Source organism: Carettochelys insculpta, chromosome 20, assembly GCF_033958435.1.
Source record: "Carettochelys insculpta isolate YL-2023 chromosome 20, ASM3395843v1, whole genome shotgun sequence".
Taxonomy (NCBI): domain Eukaryota; kingdom Metazoa; phylum Chordata; order Testudines; family Carettochelyidae; genus Carettochelys; species Carettochelys insculpta.
The window spans coordinates 8,923,189-8,939,204 of NC_134156.1; the positions used below are offsets into that span (position 1 = coordinate 8,923,189).

General features: G+C 45.7%; 1 protein-coding gene across 4 annotated transcripts in view; it reads left to right on the plus strand.

Moving 5' to 3' along the window:
• The window catches only part of GGA3 (golgi associated, gamma adaptin ear containing, ARF binding protein 3), a 35,035-nt gene extending 19,076 nt beyond the window's left edge, over window positions 1–15,959 (plus strand). For 3 of the 4 annotated variants that reach the window (XM_075014853.1, XM_075014851.1, XM_075014852.1), the window contains 10 exons: window positions 375–512; window positions 1,892–1,973; window positions 2,512–2,628; window positions 4,210–4,485; window positions 5,683–5,750; window positions 6,537–6,841; window positions 7,568–7,836; window positions 8,805–8,974; window positions 10,497–10,607; window positions 13,653–15,959. In XM_075014853.1, the coding sequence (XP_074870954.1) occupies window positions 375–512; window positions 1,892–1,973; window positions 2,512–2,628; window positions 4,210–4,485; window positions 5,683–5,750; window positions 6,537–6,841; window positions 7,568–7,836; window positions 8,805–8,974; window positions 10,497–10,607; window positions 13,653–13,763 (1,647 nt within the window). In that variant the 3' untranslated portion in view covers window positions 13,764–15,959. Of the gene's footprint in view, window positions 1–374; window positions 513–1,891; window positions 1,974–2,511; window positions 2,629–4,209; window positions 4,486–5,682; window positions 5,751–6,536; window positions 6,842–7,567; window positions 7,837–8,804; window positions 8,975–10,496; window positions 10,608–13,652 lie in introns of those variants that run through there. The other variant, XM_075014854.1, reaches the window with a different exon arrangement.
• Window positions 15,960–16,016: the final 57 nt, after the last annotated feature.

Sequence of the window (16,016 nt, forward strand, 5' to 3'; positions counted from 1 at the left end):
TAAATTTTTTATTTTGAAATAATTGGTTTAATTTTTCAAAATTTTGTATTGGGTAACAAAATTTTAAAAACTGAAAATTGGAACAAAACATTTGCAATTGTATTGAAACAAAGCATTTCAGCTGACCCAAAACAACTTTGGTTTTAAATGTTTTTTCACAGGAGGTTTAGAACTTTTTTGGTTTTATTCTGTGTCAGAACAGAAAGGGTGTTTTTTGAAATTGCAGGATTTCCAGCAAAATAGAAAATCTGATTCCTCCTCCCTCTGTTTCAAATACATGTCAGCATTTTCTCTGATGTGACTCACCACTGAGCTCCTGCTGTTGATATCTCATGGGAAGACTCACTCTCCTCTTTTTATTTTAAATCCTGCAGGATGAAGCTCGGATCCAGAAAGTGACAAAACGCATGCACACTCTAGAGGAAGTGAATAATAATGTGAAGCTATTGAATGAGATGCTGGTTCACTACAGCAAAGAAAACTCATCAGAGGCTGATAAGGAGCTCATGAAGGTGGGTACAGCCTCATCCTTCTTCATAGTTCTCCAGAATTTTCTTCTTCCAGACTTTATGGAGCTTAACCTTTGCACAGTGTTGAAAATATGCAGAACAAGGTGATCAGTAACATGAAGAGCAATGACTGAAATGAGAACCATCGATGGGAATGATCAGCTAGAGATGATGATGCTGTGCACTCAACACTTTTCAGCTGAAGGACTCAAAAGTTCTCTCTAAAGAAACAGGCACTGGCTTTATTTACAGATAATGAAAGTGAGCACCCTGGGAATGTGTGACTTGCTGAGAAAAGGTCATCTCTCAAAGCACCAAGCAGCTTTGATCCAAACAACAAAGGTTTCCTTCCCTTTGGGGAAGAGCTCATAGACACTGTAATTAAAGGTGAGAGCACCAATATAATAATAACCAGAAAGACGGTTAAAGATGGGTTTGATTTCTTTTAACCCAGCAGGGGTTCATCATGGCTGGACGTGCTTATTTCACTCTATAATGTAAAAAACTGAAAATGATACATGTGGAGTTAAAAAAAAAAAACAAACCCAACTAATTGAGAAACTTGCCCTTCCTTGACTCCATCTCCACCAGAGAGGGGGAGGCAGTGATGTGTGTGCTCACGGACCACTCCCTGGACTGAAGACAGGAATTTTGATTGTGGCAGTGGACTGGGACTAAGGAGACCTGGATTTGCTTTCCAGCGCTGACATATTGTTTCCTCCTGCCCAGTTCCTCATCTGTAAAATGCGGGTGATGATAGTTCTGCTCTCCCAATTAGGAGAGAGGGCCGGGAGTATACAGCACCTAGCCCAGTGGTGGTAGAGATGATAATGATAGTCTAGCATATGGAATAGAATGAGAATTAAGCATAAATGCTGGTGGCTGGGAATTGATGGTATCAGTGGCAAGCCGGTGACATTTTTAGCAACAGGTGCAACAACTCACTTGTAAGTGTTAGGTGGTTCAAAATGTGGTATGGCCTCCAAGTACAGCAAGATTTACAAAATGCATCCCTCACAAGGGTGGGACAGAGCAGTCCTGTGGACTGCCAGTTGGACAATATAAGTCTGGTGTGCAGAGTGTACCATGCATAGGTAGGCAGAGTGCTACTGGCTGGCATTCCTCTTTTTCATACTGAGACTACAGATCCGACTACAACTCAATTACGCTGATAAAATGGTGACTTGCCCTCTATAGGGCTAGGAAAGGGGAATATGGTCACCCTGTTGGACCAGCAGTTCCCTCAAGGAAAGACTCTGGTTCCCCCTTCATAATGGGACTTCTGTTCAGATGAGTCATTTCCTGCTGACTGCCAGAATGGGGTTTGTTGCTGTCTATGGCTTTTGGCTGACAAGACCCTTTCTTCCAATATCTCTTCCCAGGAGCTCTACGAAAGGTGTGAAACCAAAAGACGGACGTTATTCAAACTGGCCAGCGAAACAGAGGATAACGACAGCAGTTTGGGTAAAACAACCATTTTTTTGGCTGGAAGGGTGTGTATCTGAAGGAGGAGATTGCATCCAGGCTGGGGTGGCTGGTGACTGCACAGGCATACAGCAAGAAGGTTGTTAATGTTATACCACTTCTTTCTGTGCTGCTAAGAGTGTGTCTGGCCCCTAACACATGGAGGAAAACCTAAGGTCCTTAAAGTTTACAGATTGAATTAGATCAGGGCCCTGGCAATAGGAACTGGTAGGCGGGGAGGCTGTGTGGGGAACAGCCTCCATGAAGCCAAGGTAAGGGCATACTTCTCTGAGAGGAGGGGGGATGTGCCTGTAGAAGTTAATCACTGACTGTTGTTGTTTTTTTTTACTATGGGAGTGCCTCAGGGTCAGCTGTCAAAGGAGTCCTATTCTGTGAGGTGCTGCACAGCCGGCCCCTGCCCTGGAGAGTTTGCTGTCTAAATAATGGAGTGTGGTTGATTGACTGTGGAGTGTCCAAAGCAATAGAGATCAAAGTGACTGCAATTTCTGCTGACGGCTTGCTTCTCTCCCACCTCTAGGGGATATTCTGCAGGCCAGTGACAATTTATCCCGGGTAATAAATTCCTATAAAAAAATAATCGAGGGTCAAGTAATCAATGGTGAAGTAGACATCCCGACATTGTCTGCAACAGAAGGTGAGTAGCTTTCCTCCAGACCAGAAATATTCTGTTCTATTTTTAATCTGGTCGTTCTGAATTGCCTCTTGTGGTTGGGTGTCCTATTAATTGCAGTAAAGGCCAGCATTATCCGCTGTTGGAGGTAAAATCTTCCCAAGCAGGAGCGACGAGTCAGCTCCCAAGCAGTAGCCACTGATGGATACACAGATGAGTTTATAACTCTGGCCTCCAGTGGCCTGCTTTGAGAAGCTGGCTTTGCCATTTCCACGGCGAGCTTTTTAATAATGAAGTCTCTTAACTTATGACGTTCTGACTAAGCAGACCTCCGTCTGAGCTGTGCTTCCTGTCTAGGTTACTAACAGCTGATGTGGAATGCAACTTTTTTGTTAGATTATTTAACAGTCATGGCCACTTTAAGGGTTAAATACCGACAGGAAATAAGCATAGAGAGCAAGATGAACAATAAATCTGTAAGTGTGAAGTTGAGAGCTTTATCTAAGGGATTGGAACAGGGGCCTGGCAGTCAAGTGGTGTGAGTTCTGTTTCTGACTCTGCCAGCAGCTCAGTGTGTGAACTTTAGCAAGTCCCGTATGCATCTGCTAGCTGCCTCAGTTTCCCCATCTCGAAAATGGGACTAACAGTGTGCACCTCTCTGGGGTGCCATGAAGCATAATTATTGTTCGTAAAACACTTAGATTCCTGGATGAAAATCATGAGTGAAATTACTATTGTACAGAATGGGGGTCCCTTGCCTTAGGGAAGAGCCAGGATTTGATTGTGTTGGAATTGAAGGGGACTCTGGACGCAGAGAGAGCCTGTAATTCTCTTCGGCTCACAAATAACTCCTTGATCAATTACAACCTTTGCTACCTGTTGTCACTGTACTAGGTATCCCAAGTTCTCGCCAGAGCTAAGCAGACATAGAAGGGATTACCAGCTGCACTATGCTACGCATAGAACATGCAGCAGAGAAACATCAGTGGCAGGATTGGACTCCACTTTTTATACAGTAGGGTCTAAATATTCGCAAACTTTAGGTTTGTGAGTTCAATTATTTGCGAGTGGTCGCTGCCCCGGGCAGGAGCGCCGGCAGCTGCCACTTCCCTGGGGCCCTGGGCAGGGAGCGCTGGCAGCTGCTGCTTCTTCCGGGGCTCCAGGCAGCAGCACCTGCAACCGCTGTTCCCCCTGGGGTTCTGGGCAGGAGCGCTGGCAGCTGCCACTTCCCAGCACGCCAGGGCAGGGAGTGTCAGCGGCTGCCACTTCCCGGGGGTCCCAGGCAGGAGCACTGGCAGCTGGGAGCTGCCATATTCGTGAAATTCAACATTCACGAGCGTTCTCAACACGGAACCCTCGTGAATGTTGAGACCCTACTGTACAGATGTCTCCTAATGAGACAGGGTCCGGCTCAAGAGCTGTTCAACAACAAACACTCCAGTGGAAAGCATCTTGGTTTCCTCTCTTCCAAAGAGTCAGAAGTTCTGATTAGGAGGGAAGCCCCCTTACCCAACGTATCCCCTGGTAACATCGCCCTGTGTGTTGTTCAGAGGCTCTGACCTGCTGCCTGCAGTCCCTCTTACACTTTTCTCCCTATCACTGCAGAGAGCGAGCCCACCAGTAATCTCAGCACGCTCATTGACCTCGCTGGCATAGAGGTATCCAGTGCTCCGCCACTGCCAGTGCCACCTGCAACGCTAACGCCAGCATCGACACTAGCACCAACACCGGCCTCATCAGACATCCCCATCCTCCCGCCTCCTCCCCAAACATCGGGCCACTCCCGGAGCCGGTCCTCCAGCCAAGTAGAAGCTCCTCTGACTCATCAGAGCAGCACAGCCAATTCTCTCTCCTTGCTGGATGAGGAGCTGCTGTGTTTAGGTAAGAGGCTGATGTGGCTACAGTGCATTCTGGGGAAGGGGTTCTTATCATGGAGCCTGGTTTTAGACCTGGGCAGCAGAACACAGTATATCAGTACTAGCCACACATTGCTAATGCTGTGGGTTATTTTTCTGGTTTAGTTTGGTGCATCCAGGGGACACCTGAGAAGCTCCTCCATTGAGTAGTCCTGGTCATGGCAATTGAGAAGTAGGCTAGTGTTAAAACCTCTGGGGTGTGTCTACACAGCAAATGTATTTCAGAATAACGGCCACTATTCCAATATAACTTTTGAGCATCTACACAGATGACTTATTTTGAATTCTGTAAACCTCAATCTATGAGGAATAGCACCTATTCCAAAATAGATATTTTGCAATAGGGGCAGCATAGACAGGGAACAAGGGTTATATCAAAATAAGCTATTCCGGAATAGCTTGTTCCAAGATAATGCTGCTGTGTAGACCTAGTCCCAGAGTGCTTCCAGGGGCTCTAATCCGAAGCAGGCTCTACAGTGTGTGGCATGCTATTTTGAAATAAATTTTGCTTATTCCAGGGCTTCCCTGTAGCATGGACACATTATTCTGGAATAGCTTATTTCGGAATAAGGACTCTGAAATAAGCTAGTCCGGAATAACTAATGTAGACATTCCCCTGGAGTCTCCTCCTGAAATCAGAGGCTGATCCTAAATACAGGGAGTTTGCTATACTCCCAGTCTAATTCCTGCTTGTCTGCATCAGAAAACCACCACCACATTTCACGTTTATATTTCAGTGCTGAAATAGCTGTTGTGACTGCTATGGTTAGGAGGAAAGTGCATTAGCAAATCTGCATATGGCTGCCTGTACAGTATGTGGCTGTGAGGCCCTGGTACTAACAGGGGATGCTGTGGGACAGGAAACAGCAACATTGGAATTGCTGCATGGAGAGTTTTGTCTGCATGTGCAGGACATGCATGCAGGAGATCTAGGAGTCTGCTGCTGATAATTGACATGGAATGTGCTTGTCTCTCTCTCCTCAAGCTCTCAAACTGTTACAGAGTGGAACTGTGTGGTTTTACCACGGTGGGCAAACACTCTCTAGGAATTCAGACGATTAGGAAAACTAGCTGTCTATCACCATTTCTTAGTGCCTCTTAACTTCAATGTGGAGTTTTTCCAATTTTACTCCAGTTTCCAAATCTTTTCTTTTGCATTCAGGCCTGAATGACCCAGCCCCCAGTACAGTGAAAGAACCGACTGAAAACAGCCAGTGGAATATGTTCCAGGTAAGGAGAGAGGGAGTTATTGACAGACTGTTGTTGCGGGAGAGGTCTGAGCACTCTCTCTTTTGCTGTGGCGGTGCTTTTGCCGTATCTTAGGGGAGTGCTCATGCACGCCAGAGACAATAACTGTTCCAGATGTGAAGGCCTGTGTCTTGATTCCGGCCTTGTGTAACAGGAATGTCTGAACTGGTAGAGAGCTGGTATCTCTCCTTTCACTTCCCTTCTTTGTATGTGCTGTGTTTGGTGTGTATCTCAACAAAGCTTGTTACAGAATCCTCACGTGGGGAGGATGCCAGTAAGTACGTTGAATAGAAACATGAGGGCAGACTCCGTTTGCAAGGGAATAGCTGTATTCTGGACTGAATACACTCAGAGGTCAAAGGCAGAGACCATTGTTCCAGGAGACTGGGACTGTTAATGAAAGGTAGCAGCCTTCAGTTGTTACTACACTGAAATAAACTGTCCATCTCCTCACCCCTATGCTCTGGCTATTGTAAATTTCTTTGCTCTGATGGTATCCTGCCCTTGCAAATCCAAATGTCCACAGTAAACATGACCACTTCAGCTTCTGACTCCTCCCCACCTAGCTCCAGTCAAGTAGTAATATCCAGTCCAGCACAGTACCGTATTCTGTCAAGTAAACTACAAATCGGACATAATCCAACAGATGCAACAGACCATTAACTTCCTCCTCCTAATGTCCTAATGGGAAGGCCTATTTCAGTGAGTTACAATGGTATCTAAGGTGTGGCAGGAACTAACAGCACACACCTGTCCTCTCTGTTGCAGAATGACCAGGTGGATCTGGACTTCTTTAGTCCTAAGCTGGTGACAGTCGCCTGCAAAACTGCAGTGAACCCTCTTCTTCATCATACATCCCAGTCTGTGTGTGGAACATCAGCGCCTCTGCCTTCCACTTTCACAGCCTCTCAGACTGTTTCCAACATGCCTGCACCTAATACAGCCCCATTCTTGTTCTCTGCTGGACCAGTAGCCCCTGTGCCAGCTGCCCCTCGGTACCTCAGTTCAGCCATAGGAGGCAATGCTTCGCATAAGATGGATGCACTGGGACACCTTCTTGAAGAGGCCAAAGGGTAATATTCCTGGATTTTGCTTCACCTCTCCTGTTTGAAAATTATCCTTGCTACCGCTGTCAGGTTTGCAATAATGATGCTCTCTTTCTCGCTTTAGTTTGGTGGAAATATACTGTTGGATAGTGATGGTCTTACATTTATGTAGCATCTGTCCTCTTGATATAGAAACTATACCCAAGCTTCACCGACCCACCTGTGAAATGCAGCTCGCTCGATGGCAAAGCACAGCAGCTGCTTTGCACGTCGCAGCTGTAGTAATCAATGTCTTAGAGAGGCAGACTGGTAAACTGACCAGAACACTGGGGCTAACAGGGCCTGCTCTTGTGAAAAGTGCCCTGAGATCCTTAAATGACCACAAGAGAGGAGACCCTGGTTTTCATCTGGTTCCAGCAGTATTGGCTTCACAAGACCCTGGTTCCAGCAGTATTGGCTTCCAGGATAGTGCAGGAGCACTGGCCTATGGCTCATTTGGAAAGGAGAGAGACCTCACAAATCACCACCACTCCATGAAACATTGTGGTTTTCTATGTAGTACTTGCCTAGCCCAACACTGCTCTACATGAGTTTAGTGTGTCTCAGCACCCTGGTACGATTGCAGCCACTGCTTTTACTCTCAGGACTTGCAGGAGATGAAGTAAAACCCAGCTTCATGCTCAGTGCTGCCACTGCCACTTCTATTAGCCAATAGTTCTGACTTTGCCCCTTCTGTTTTCGTCTTCCTCATAGGACATCAGCCCAGGTGAAGTCGGTGTCCTCAGTATTCCACCCTGGGGTTACCTTGCCTGCCACTGTCACCTCTGCCCCATTAATATCCACCGCAGGATTGCCAGTCACTGCACCAGTGGTCCCCACTATTCCATTTCCCAGCAGCTGCACGGCAGGTTCAGGAAGCCCTCTCTTCCACCCTACTTCATTCCAACAGCAGGGCAGCCCTCTGAAAGGACCTGACGTTTCTTTGGCCAATGTCCATGTTCCACTGGAATCCATTAAACCCAGTAAGTATATGAGAGCCTCTTCAGGCTGCTCCCAACCCTGGTCTATCTCAATTCCAACCCATTAGTGGTTTTTACTCTCATATGTTGTCAGCGGTATAGGGCCAAATTCTCTCTTTACACCTGGACAACACTGAAGTGTGTCTGTGGGATTGCAGGGAAGGACCTGAGAGCAGAATGCAGCCCACAGCACAGATTGCATTTAGTGAGGCTATGCAGCTGGTTTTGGTTGCAGTTTTCTGGTTCCCAAGGATGAGGCTTTTGCCAGTTAAGCAACGGACTTGCCTTTCCCACGGTACAATATGTACAAAAGGTTGTGTATCAGGCCAGGGTTTTATGGCCACCTCCTCCCAGCTGGCAAGAGAGTTAAGAGGCTTTTAAGTTCCTTAATTTGAAACTACTGTTTTTTCTTGGGAATCCCTTCCTGCACTCCCCACATGCTGCCCCATGTGCACAGTAGAGCTGACAGTTGCTTCTTAGACTCTACTGCCACTTACATTGCTGGAGTGCCCTGAAATAACACTGTGCAATGTGCCACTCACCCAAGGTGTTAAGCACCTCACAGCCACTCCTGACCCTTGAAACTAGGGTCCCTACTGGATAGCAGCACTGTCATTTTGACACATACCCAGCTCTGCTCTACTGGGTTTTACCAAAGAACCATCCGGCTACCTCACAGCCCCGTCTGGCCCTGTCGAAGCAGGAGAGCGACATGCAGGGTGTCTGTCCTGCTCAGGAGATAGTGGAACTTTGGAGAAAGCAGGTTGTTCCATCAGCTCTGTTGCCTTCACAGCATAAAACCTTTTGCTCCTGAAGAGAGTTTTAAAACAATGGACAGCTTATTGGCTCTCTGACAAAGCTCCTGCCATGGAGAGAAATGCGAGGTAGTGAGATTCTGGGGTCAATTTACATATTGCTCCTACCAATACAGTATTGTGATTCTCTTCCCCTTTTCTCCATCCCATCCCCAGGCCGTGCTCTTCCTGTGACAGCCTACGATAAGAACGGGTTCAGGATCCTCTTACACTTTGCCAAGGAGTGCCCACCGGAGAGGTCAGACGTACTAGTTGTGGTGGTGTCCATGTTGAACACAGCACCTCTGCCTGTTAAGAATATTGTCCTACAGGCTGCAGTACCGAAGGTAGGGACATGTAAACTTAAAGGTAGATGGCGATTCTGCTTTGAAACAATGCAGACCCAGGAGGGGATGGGTGTGAGCTCTGGGACTCAGACATATTACTGTGCTAGCTTTCCGTGGGCCTCTGCTCCTTCTTATTCCAAGCATGAGCAAAGAGCTCTAGAAGATGGTCTCTGTATCTCCTAAGTAACATACAGCAACAGAAACTGCTGTTAGAGAGCATGTTCCCTTGTGGGGTAAGGTCAGCTCAGCTTTATTTTGGTGTATGCACTGGGCTGGGGATAACAGCAGAAGGTCGAATTAAGGTATGCAGTTCCAGCTATGTTGATTATGTAGCTGGAGTCCTCCTACCTTAAGCTGGGCTTCCGTGCCATCTTCACTAAGGGAGGTCAATGGGAGTGTTTGCTCCTGTTGACTTCCCTTGCTCCTAATGGGGGCAGGAGTACCAGCGTGGGTGCCCTGTAAGTTTGAGTTAGTGTGTTCCTACCAGGTGCACTAAATGCTCTAGAAGATTGACCCTGGCAATGGTGATCTTCCCAGAAGTGTAGATATGGCCTCAGTGGCAGGACTGTTCACACAAGCTAAGCTCTCCAGTCTTCAGGGACTAGAGCTTTAAAAGGCCTAATGTCATCACGTGAAAAAATTGTTTCTTTCTGGTCCCCCCTATACTACAGCCTTAGTAGCAGCCAGGGAGTCAGTTAAACTCAGCTAACAGTTATGGTGTGGCTGGGATGTACCCATGTCTCTGTAATCAAGTTTAAAACTTCAGCAAGATCAACTATTGAAATAAACTCTCAAGTGGTGGGTTTAAGACCCATTGCAAGGGATGTTTAAACCTAGAGTGGATAAATGATCTAAAAGATCTAACAGGCTTTTCCTCTTGTCTTTTCTGATCCTTTTGGGGGAATGATCCCATATTCTAATATCCCTTCTCCACCAACATGTCGTCTAAAATGCAGACATAAAGCAAATGAGGGGGCCCAGTTTACAGAAGGGGATTGAAAGACACAGAGCCCCCCCGTGATAGCAGCTCCAGGTCATGTTTTCAGAAAGGGGGTGGGAAAAAATGAGGCAATATTTTGAGGTTAATATTTTGCCCTGTGACCTGGGAGAGATTTTAGCGTGAGCTTGTCATCTTTTCCCCTCTTTAGTTTTGGGTGACTGATTATAGTTTTGAAAATCAGCTCCAAGTTCGGTTTTTTTGTTTTTTTTTTTCTGTCTGCACGGTATTGAAGTCTGCCCAAGGAAACCCATGTGCTAGAAAGGTGCTCTTGTGGTTTCCCCATCCAGTGCATCTTCTCCTTGTTGATTTATTTTGCTTTGTGTCTAAGTCTAAATGTTCAGCATAGACTAGGCTCATCTGTGTCCCCTGCTCGTCCCATATGGACACTTGGTGATTTACAAAGCTATGGTGTGCAGCATTTCTCTTCCCTGCATTAAACCCTTTGTTACATCAGGTAGTCCTGGGGGAATTCTGCCAATGCAGGTCATGGTACCTGAGGGTCCTTTTCTTTCACATTTGCAGTCCATGAAAGTGAAGTTGCAGCCACCCTCGGGTACAGAACTTTCTCCATTCAACCCCATCCAGGCACCAGCGGCCATCACCCAAGTCATGCTGCTGGCAAACCCTATGAAGGTGAGAGGGGCTCAAAACTCCAGCAAAGGGGACTCCGTTTACCATTTTACAAATCTGATGAGGATTAAATTCCATGTGGGTTTAGACTAAACATTTGTACAAGCATGAGTGTCCCCCCCAAAGGCTGATTGCCGTAGAGTGCTGCCCTGGGGCAGTGAGAGGGAAGTCATTGCAGAGGTGTAATGTGGGCATGTTAGCAGTATCTCACCCTGGCGGGGACAGAGTAAGGGGAAGGAAAGGTGGACTGTGCTTTTGCCTCATTCCATAGCAATCCTCCTTCACTGGTTTCTGTACAAATCCCCCCAATGTTATCTTTAGGGCTCCCTCAAGGACTCCTCCCACACCCCTTAGCAGGGTAACATTCACATGACTAAATATGATGATAGTTTACATGATTTGTAAGAAGTGATCTGGTATAATAGACATTATTTCTTTGAGTCTCTAGTCAGACTAAGTCAACCTAATAGCACCTAGGAAGGTCCTTTTTCTTCATATATTTGTGACATTAACTGAAAAATGTAATTATAACCACTTAAATGACATAGTTAACCCCCCTTCTGATCATCATACTAGAAGCAGCCAGCTACTGTATTTACTGGCTCACTTTGCTCGTTCAGTTGTGTGCTGTCCATTTGAATAAGATATTCCAAAACCAGATGATTAACACAATTAATATTAACAATTGGGGGAAGGAACATGTCTCTAAGCAGAGAAATAATAGGTAAAAGAATATTTAGGTAAGTTAGGAGTAATCAAGTCAGTGGGGTCTTATGAAATATACCTGAAGGGAGTTCAGGAACTAGCTGAAGCAATTTTGGAGATATTGGTGATTGTCTTGGAGAACTGAGGAAAGACAAGAGATCCCCGAAAACTAGAGAAGGGCAAACATAATACCTTGAAAAAGGGGAACAGAAATGCCCTAGGAATTGTAGATCAGTCAGCCTAAATTTGAAAAGATTGGAAAGAAACTGGACCAGATTATTATGAACCAGACTGTAATTACCTAGAAGGTAATAGAAGGTGCAAGAAATAGCCAGCCTGGATTTGTTCAGACCCTGCCAAACCAAACCTAATTTCCTTTGATGTAATTACTGACCTAGAAGATTGCAGGGGGAAGCACTAGTCATGATATATCTTGCCAGAGTCCCACATGATAGTCTCATGAGCAAGCTAGGGGAATGTGGGCTAGATTAAATTACTTTAAAGTAGGTGCACACCTTCTTGAAAGACCACACTTAACCAGTAGTTATTAATGGTTTGTTGTGAAACTGGGGGCCCTATATAATGGGGCCACACAGGGGTCCATTACTATTCAATATTTGCATTAATGACTTGGATAATAGAGTGGAGCTTATGAAATTTCAGATGACATCAACCTGGGAGGGTTCGCCAGCACTTCGGAGGGCAGGATTAGAATTCTAAACTACCCTGACAAATGAGAGAATGTTTAAAACGATTAAAGCATTACACTTAGGAAGCAAAACCATCAAATGCACAGCTACAAAATGGAGAACAACAGGCGAGGTGGTAATACTGCTGAAAAGGATCTGGGGGTTATAGTAGCCAAAAGGGTAATGAAGTTGTGGGAAAAAAAGCTAATATTCTTGCGTTCAGTATATTATCAGGACTGTCATATGTATGAAACAGGAGGTAATTTTTCCTCTCTGTTTGGCACTGGTAAGTCCTCAACTGGAGTCCTGTGTCCTGTCAGGGGTGCCACCCTTTTGGAAAAATTGTGGAGAAATTGGAAAAAAAAATCCAGAGGAGAGCAATAATAAATTATACATTTAGAAAACCCAACCTGTGAGAAAACAAATAAAAAAATAATCTGGGTATGTTTACTCCTGAGAAAAGATGACTGAGGAGCAATGTTCTCTCTAGTCTTTTGCATCCATGTGCAGAATAAATTTTCCTATGTGCACCACCACTAAAAACAAAACCTAGCTGTGGGCGCTCTGCTGCGGCATCTGAATTTCTCCTGAGTGGCTGCCAAGCACTCACCTTACGGAGATCGCTGGTTTTGGGGGTGGGGTGGGAAGATTGTGCCTGAAAACTGTCTTCACATATGTTAAGGGCTGTTTAAGAACAGTGATCAAATTTTCTCCACAGCCATTTGAATGTAGGACAAAAATTAATGGGCTTAATCTGCAGTAAGATTTAGGTCAGAGGTTAGAAAAACTTCTGAACTGTAAGACTGGATTAGTCTTAGAGGGGTCTCAGCAGTGAAATCCCCATGAATGGAGGTTCTAAAGAACAAGTTGGCAAAACGCCTGTCAGAGCTGGGCCTTGCCTCGCTGTGAGGCACTGGATTTGATGACCTCTCGAGGCCCCTTCTGTCCCTACACTGCTCGTATCTATGAAGTTCAGAGTCTGTAGTAGTAGTGCAATGTTTTGATTATTCAGAAAATCTAGGCATTTATTATTTACTGGTTTTGAAGATTATGGTAAAAGTGGCATTTGCAGCTCAGCTAAAAAGTGTTAGATACCAAGGTGCAAAGATCACAGGGTTTTGTTGGTTTTCTATAAACTCACTTTGTGGGAAAAAAAGCCACATAACTAGGGAAGGCAGATTTTTTTTCCCCCTAGTTGTTTGCTAAGGAAAACTGTCAGGTTTTATGCTCGTTCTTCCATCCAGTAGTACTGTTTAGAGTTGAGACTTCAGACTCTCCTAGCAGTACTAGAGCATGTTATTGGGAACATCGGGAAGCAGCTGAATAACAGACATTGTTCCGTGTATGCAATGTATGTATTGCCACGTAAGTGCTTTTCTCCTGCTATTTCACTTCAGGAGCTGGAATACGTACAAATTAAAGAGTAGCTAAATTGTCCTTATTAAGTACTGCAAAATGCTCTATTCCCATTTGCTGACCCCTTGCTCCATATGGTGTATCCAAGCAGAGCCACTGTGGGCTCTAAAAGGTTATTGCAAGGGGGAGTGCATCATTTAGGAACACAGCCATTGTTCTCCTGCGTCTACTGGGTCCATTTGCCTTCCAGCTCCTGGGGAGGCTCCTACTTTACCATCTTGTTTGTCTTTTCTTGCAGGAGAAGGTGAGGCTGAGGTACAAACTGACGTTCACTTTGGGAGACCAGCCCAACACAGAGGTTGGGGAAGTGGATCAGTTTCCCCCAGTAGAGCAATGGGGTAATCTATGACCCAGCGAGTCTGCCAGTCTCAATGATAGGACCAGGCAGGCATCCCAAAGGGACTGGAATGAATGTGATGTGGAAAGGGCACACATGCTATCCACTGGTGATGTTTAGCTTTGTTTACATGTCCTGACCACTCCGCTTGTAGCTTTAGTCTGGAATGTTTTACCTCGGGTTGAAGTGGGCCTGGGGGCATTTATGCCAAGAATGAACTGCACGGCAGCCAGTGAGCAGCTTTGCTGGCTGCTTTATCTTGGCCTCTGGGTGAATCTGGTTCACTCTTCCACTTTGTTAAACTTGAAATTATGGTGTTCTGTAAGGGAGAGCTGTAGCCAGAAGGGGATTGGTCGGCCGCCTCCCTTGCTGTTGTCCTGAGCTGCCTACAACCTGGTAGGGTTATGATGCCACTCCGAATTCTGTCGGTGCAGAGCCCTATCATCTGTGCCTGCCCTATGGCTGTTGACTCCTTTGCTGCTGGCTCCAAAATGGGAAGGTTTTACACTAAAATGACACTTCAAGGCTCCTGTTTTCCTGTCCAATAACCAACCTAAGCCAGTGCCAGACAGCAATTGCACATTGTGTGACACTCTCTTTAGTAGTTTAATTTTATATTTCCAGCTGCCTCTGCACTCTCTTCCAGGCAACTCGTGCTAAGTTTTTCTACTCATGTGGCTGTGTCTGAGTAGTCTTCTGCCTTCATCACATTCCATGGTATGGGGGAGAAGAAATGTAGGTAGCAAGGAGGCAAAACCACCAGGGCCAAAAGGCACCAGTAGTCCTTCACTGAGTGGACAGTGCATATTACATTGATAAAAGGATGGCAACTACACTGCAGCAGCTTCAGTGCAACCACCAATCAGGTGCAGAGACTGAGACCAAGGGTAGGGAGAAACGCCTCAGTTCCCCTCATGCAGGCAGTATTATAGTTGAATGCAGCGTTCTCTTGAAAAGACTAGGAACACAAGATGTAAATAGCAGTGCTATAGGACATCTACTTAGAAATGAGCAGACTGCCGCAGGTAATTCGGAATCCACTGGGCTGTGATGGTGCACTCCTGGGTTTAGTACCCCAATTTACTTGTTCCCACTCTAAGTGCAATTGTCTTCCCAAGGGGTAAAACCCTGAATGTTACATCATAGGCCTCTGATGAGCAAGCCCTCTAGCAACACAAGTTGATTCCAGCACTCCCTCCCCTCTCTCTATTTCAAACCTAAGTAATCCTTCAGCAATGTTTTAGCAAATTGTTTTAAACAAACACTTTTCCCTGGCTTAAATCTGTAAACTTGCATTCCAGTAAAGACAGCATGTGGGGTGACTGCATGGAAATGAGCTACACTAAATTAAGTATTTCTAGCAATGCAGGTGGCACTTAAATGGTCAAGGGAACGCTCAGCCTGACAGCCCCCAGGCTGAGTACAGCCCAACGCCAGCCTGTTGTAGGAATACAGCTAAAATGAGGAAGTGCTGCTGGTTTTAGTGGAGATTATAAAACTTATTCCTGTACACAGAGCTAAGGATTCTCTCTAGTTGTTCTATATGCTCCAGGGTCGCTCAGTGTTTTTCTTCAGAGTGGTGCAAACCACGAGGAGATGTGAAAGACACAGCAGGCATCCTGATGCAAAGGGGGCACTAGGCATTAAAAGGTAAGTAGCATTAAAAATCCAAACTCAGCTTGGTAGTGTGGGTTTGGTACTCAGGACATGTGGCCTTCTCAGTTGTACTTGAGTGAGTGGAAGAGGTGCTTGACTGCAGAAGAAAAGCTGCAGCTGTGTTCTTAAACAGATGGAAAGAGGGGGAGATCAAGGAGTGTTCTTGCTGCTTTCAGCATGGGTCTCCAGGGCATTGCAGACAATACATCTAGGGGCTTTGCTTAGCACTTTAAGTCTGCCCAGGTGCTCTAACGTGTTGTTAGGAAGCACGTTTCACTGCTTAAGATGCCTAGAAGTGACGCTGTGAGAGGAAATCAGAAGAGCACAAGTGCTTTCTGTAGAATGGCTTCATCCTCCTTGTTCTTGGCGTTGCAAAGCCCATGCTGTACAATCAAAGGGAAAGAGACCAGAGTCTCACTGCGTGGAAGAGTATTGTATGAGCTGTGGAAATTAAACTATTTATGAATGTTACTTGTTCAGAGGTTGAGGTTACAGCTTCATACTGTAAATAGGTCTCCAATGCATTTGTTTTGCTGCATGTTAAATAAACTGTTTTCCCTACTTTGCTGTGTGTGTGACCCTTTGTGACAAAATGAGGAGTAGGAAGCC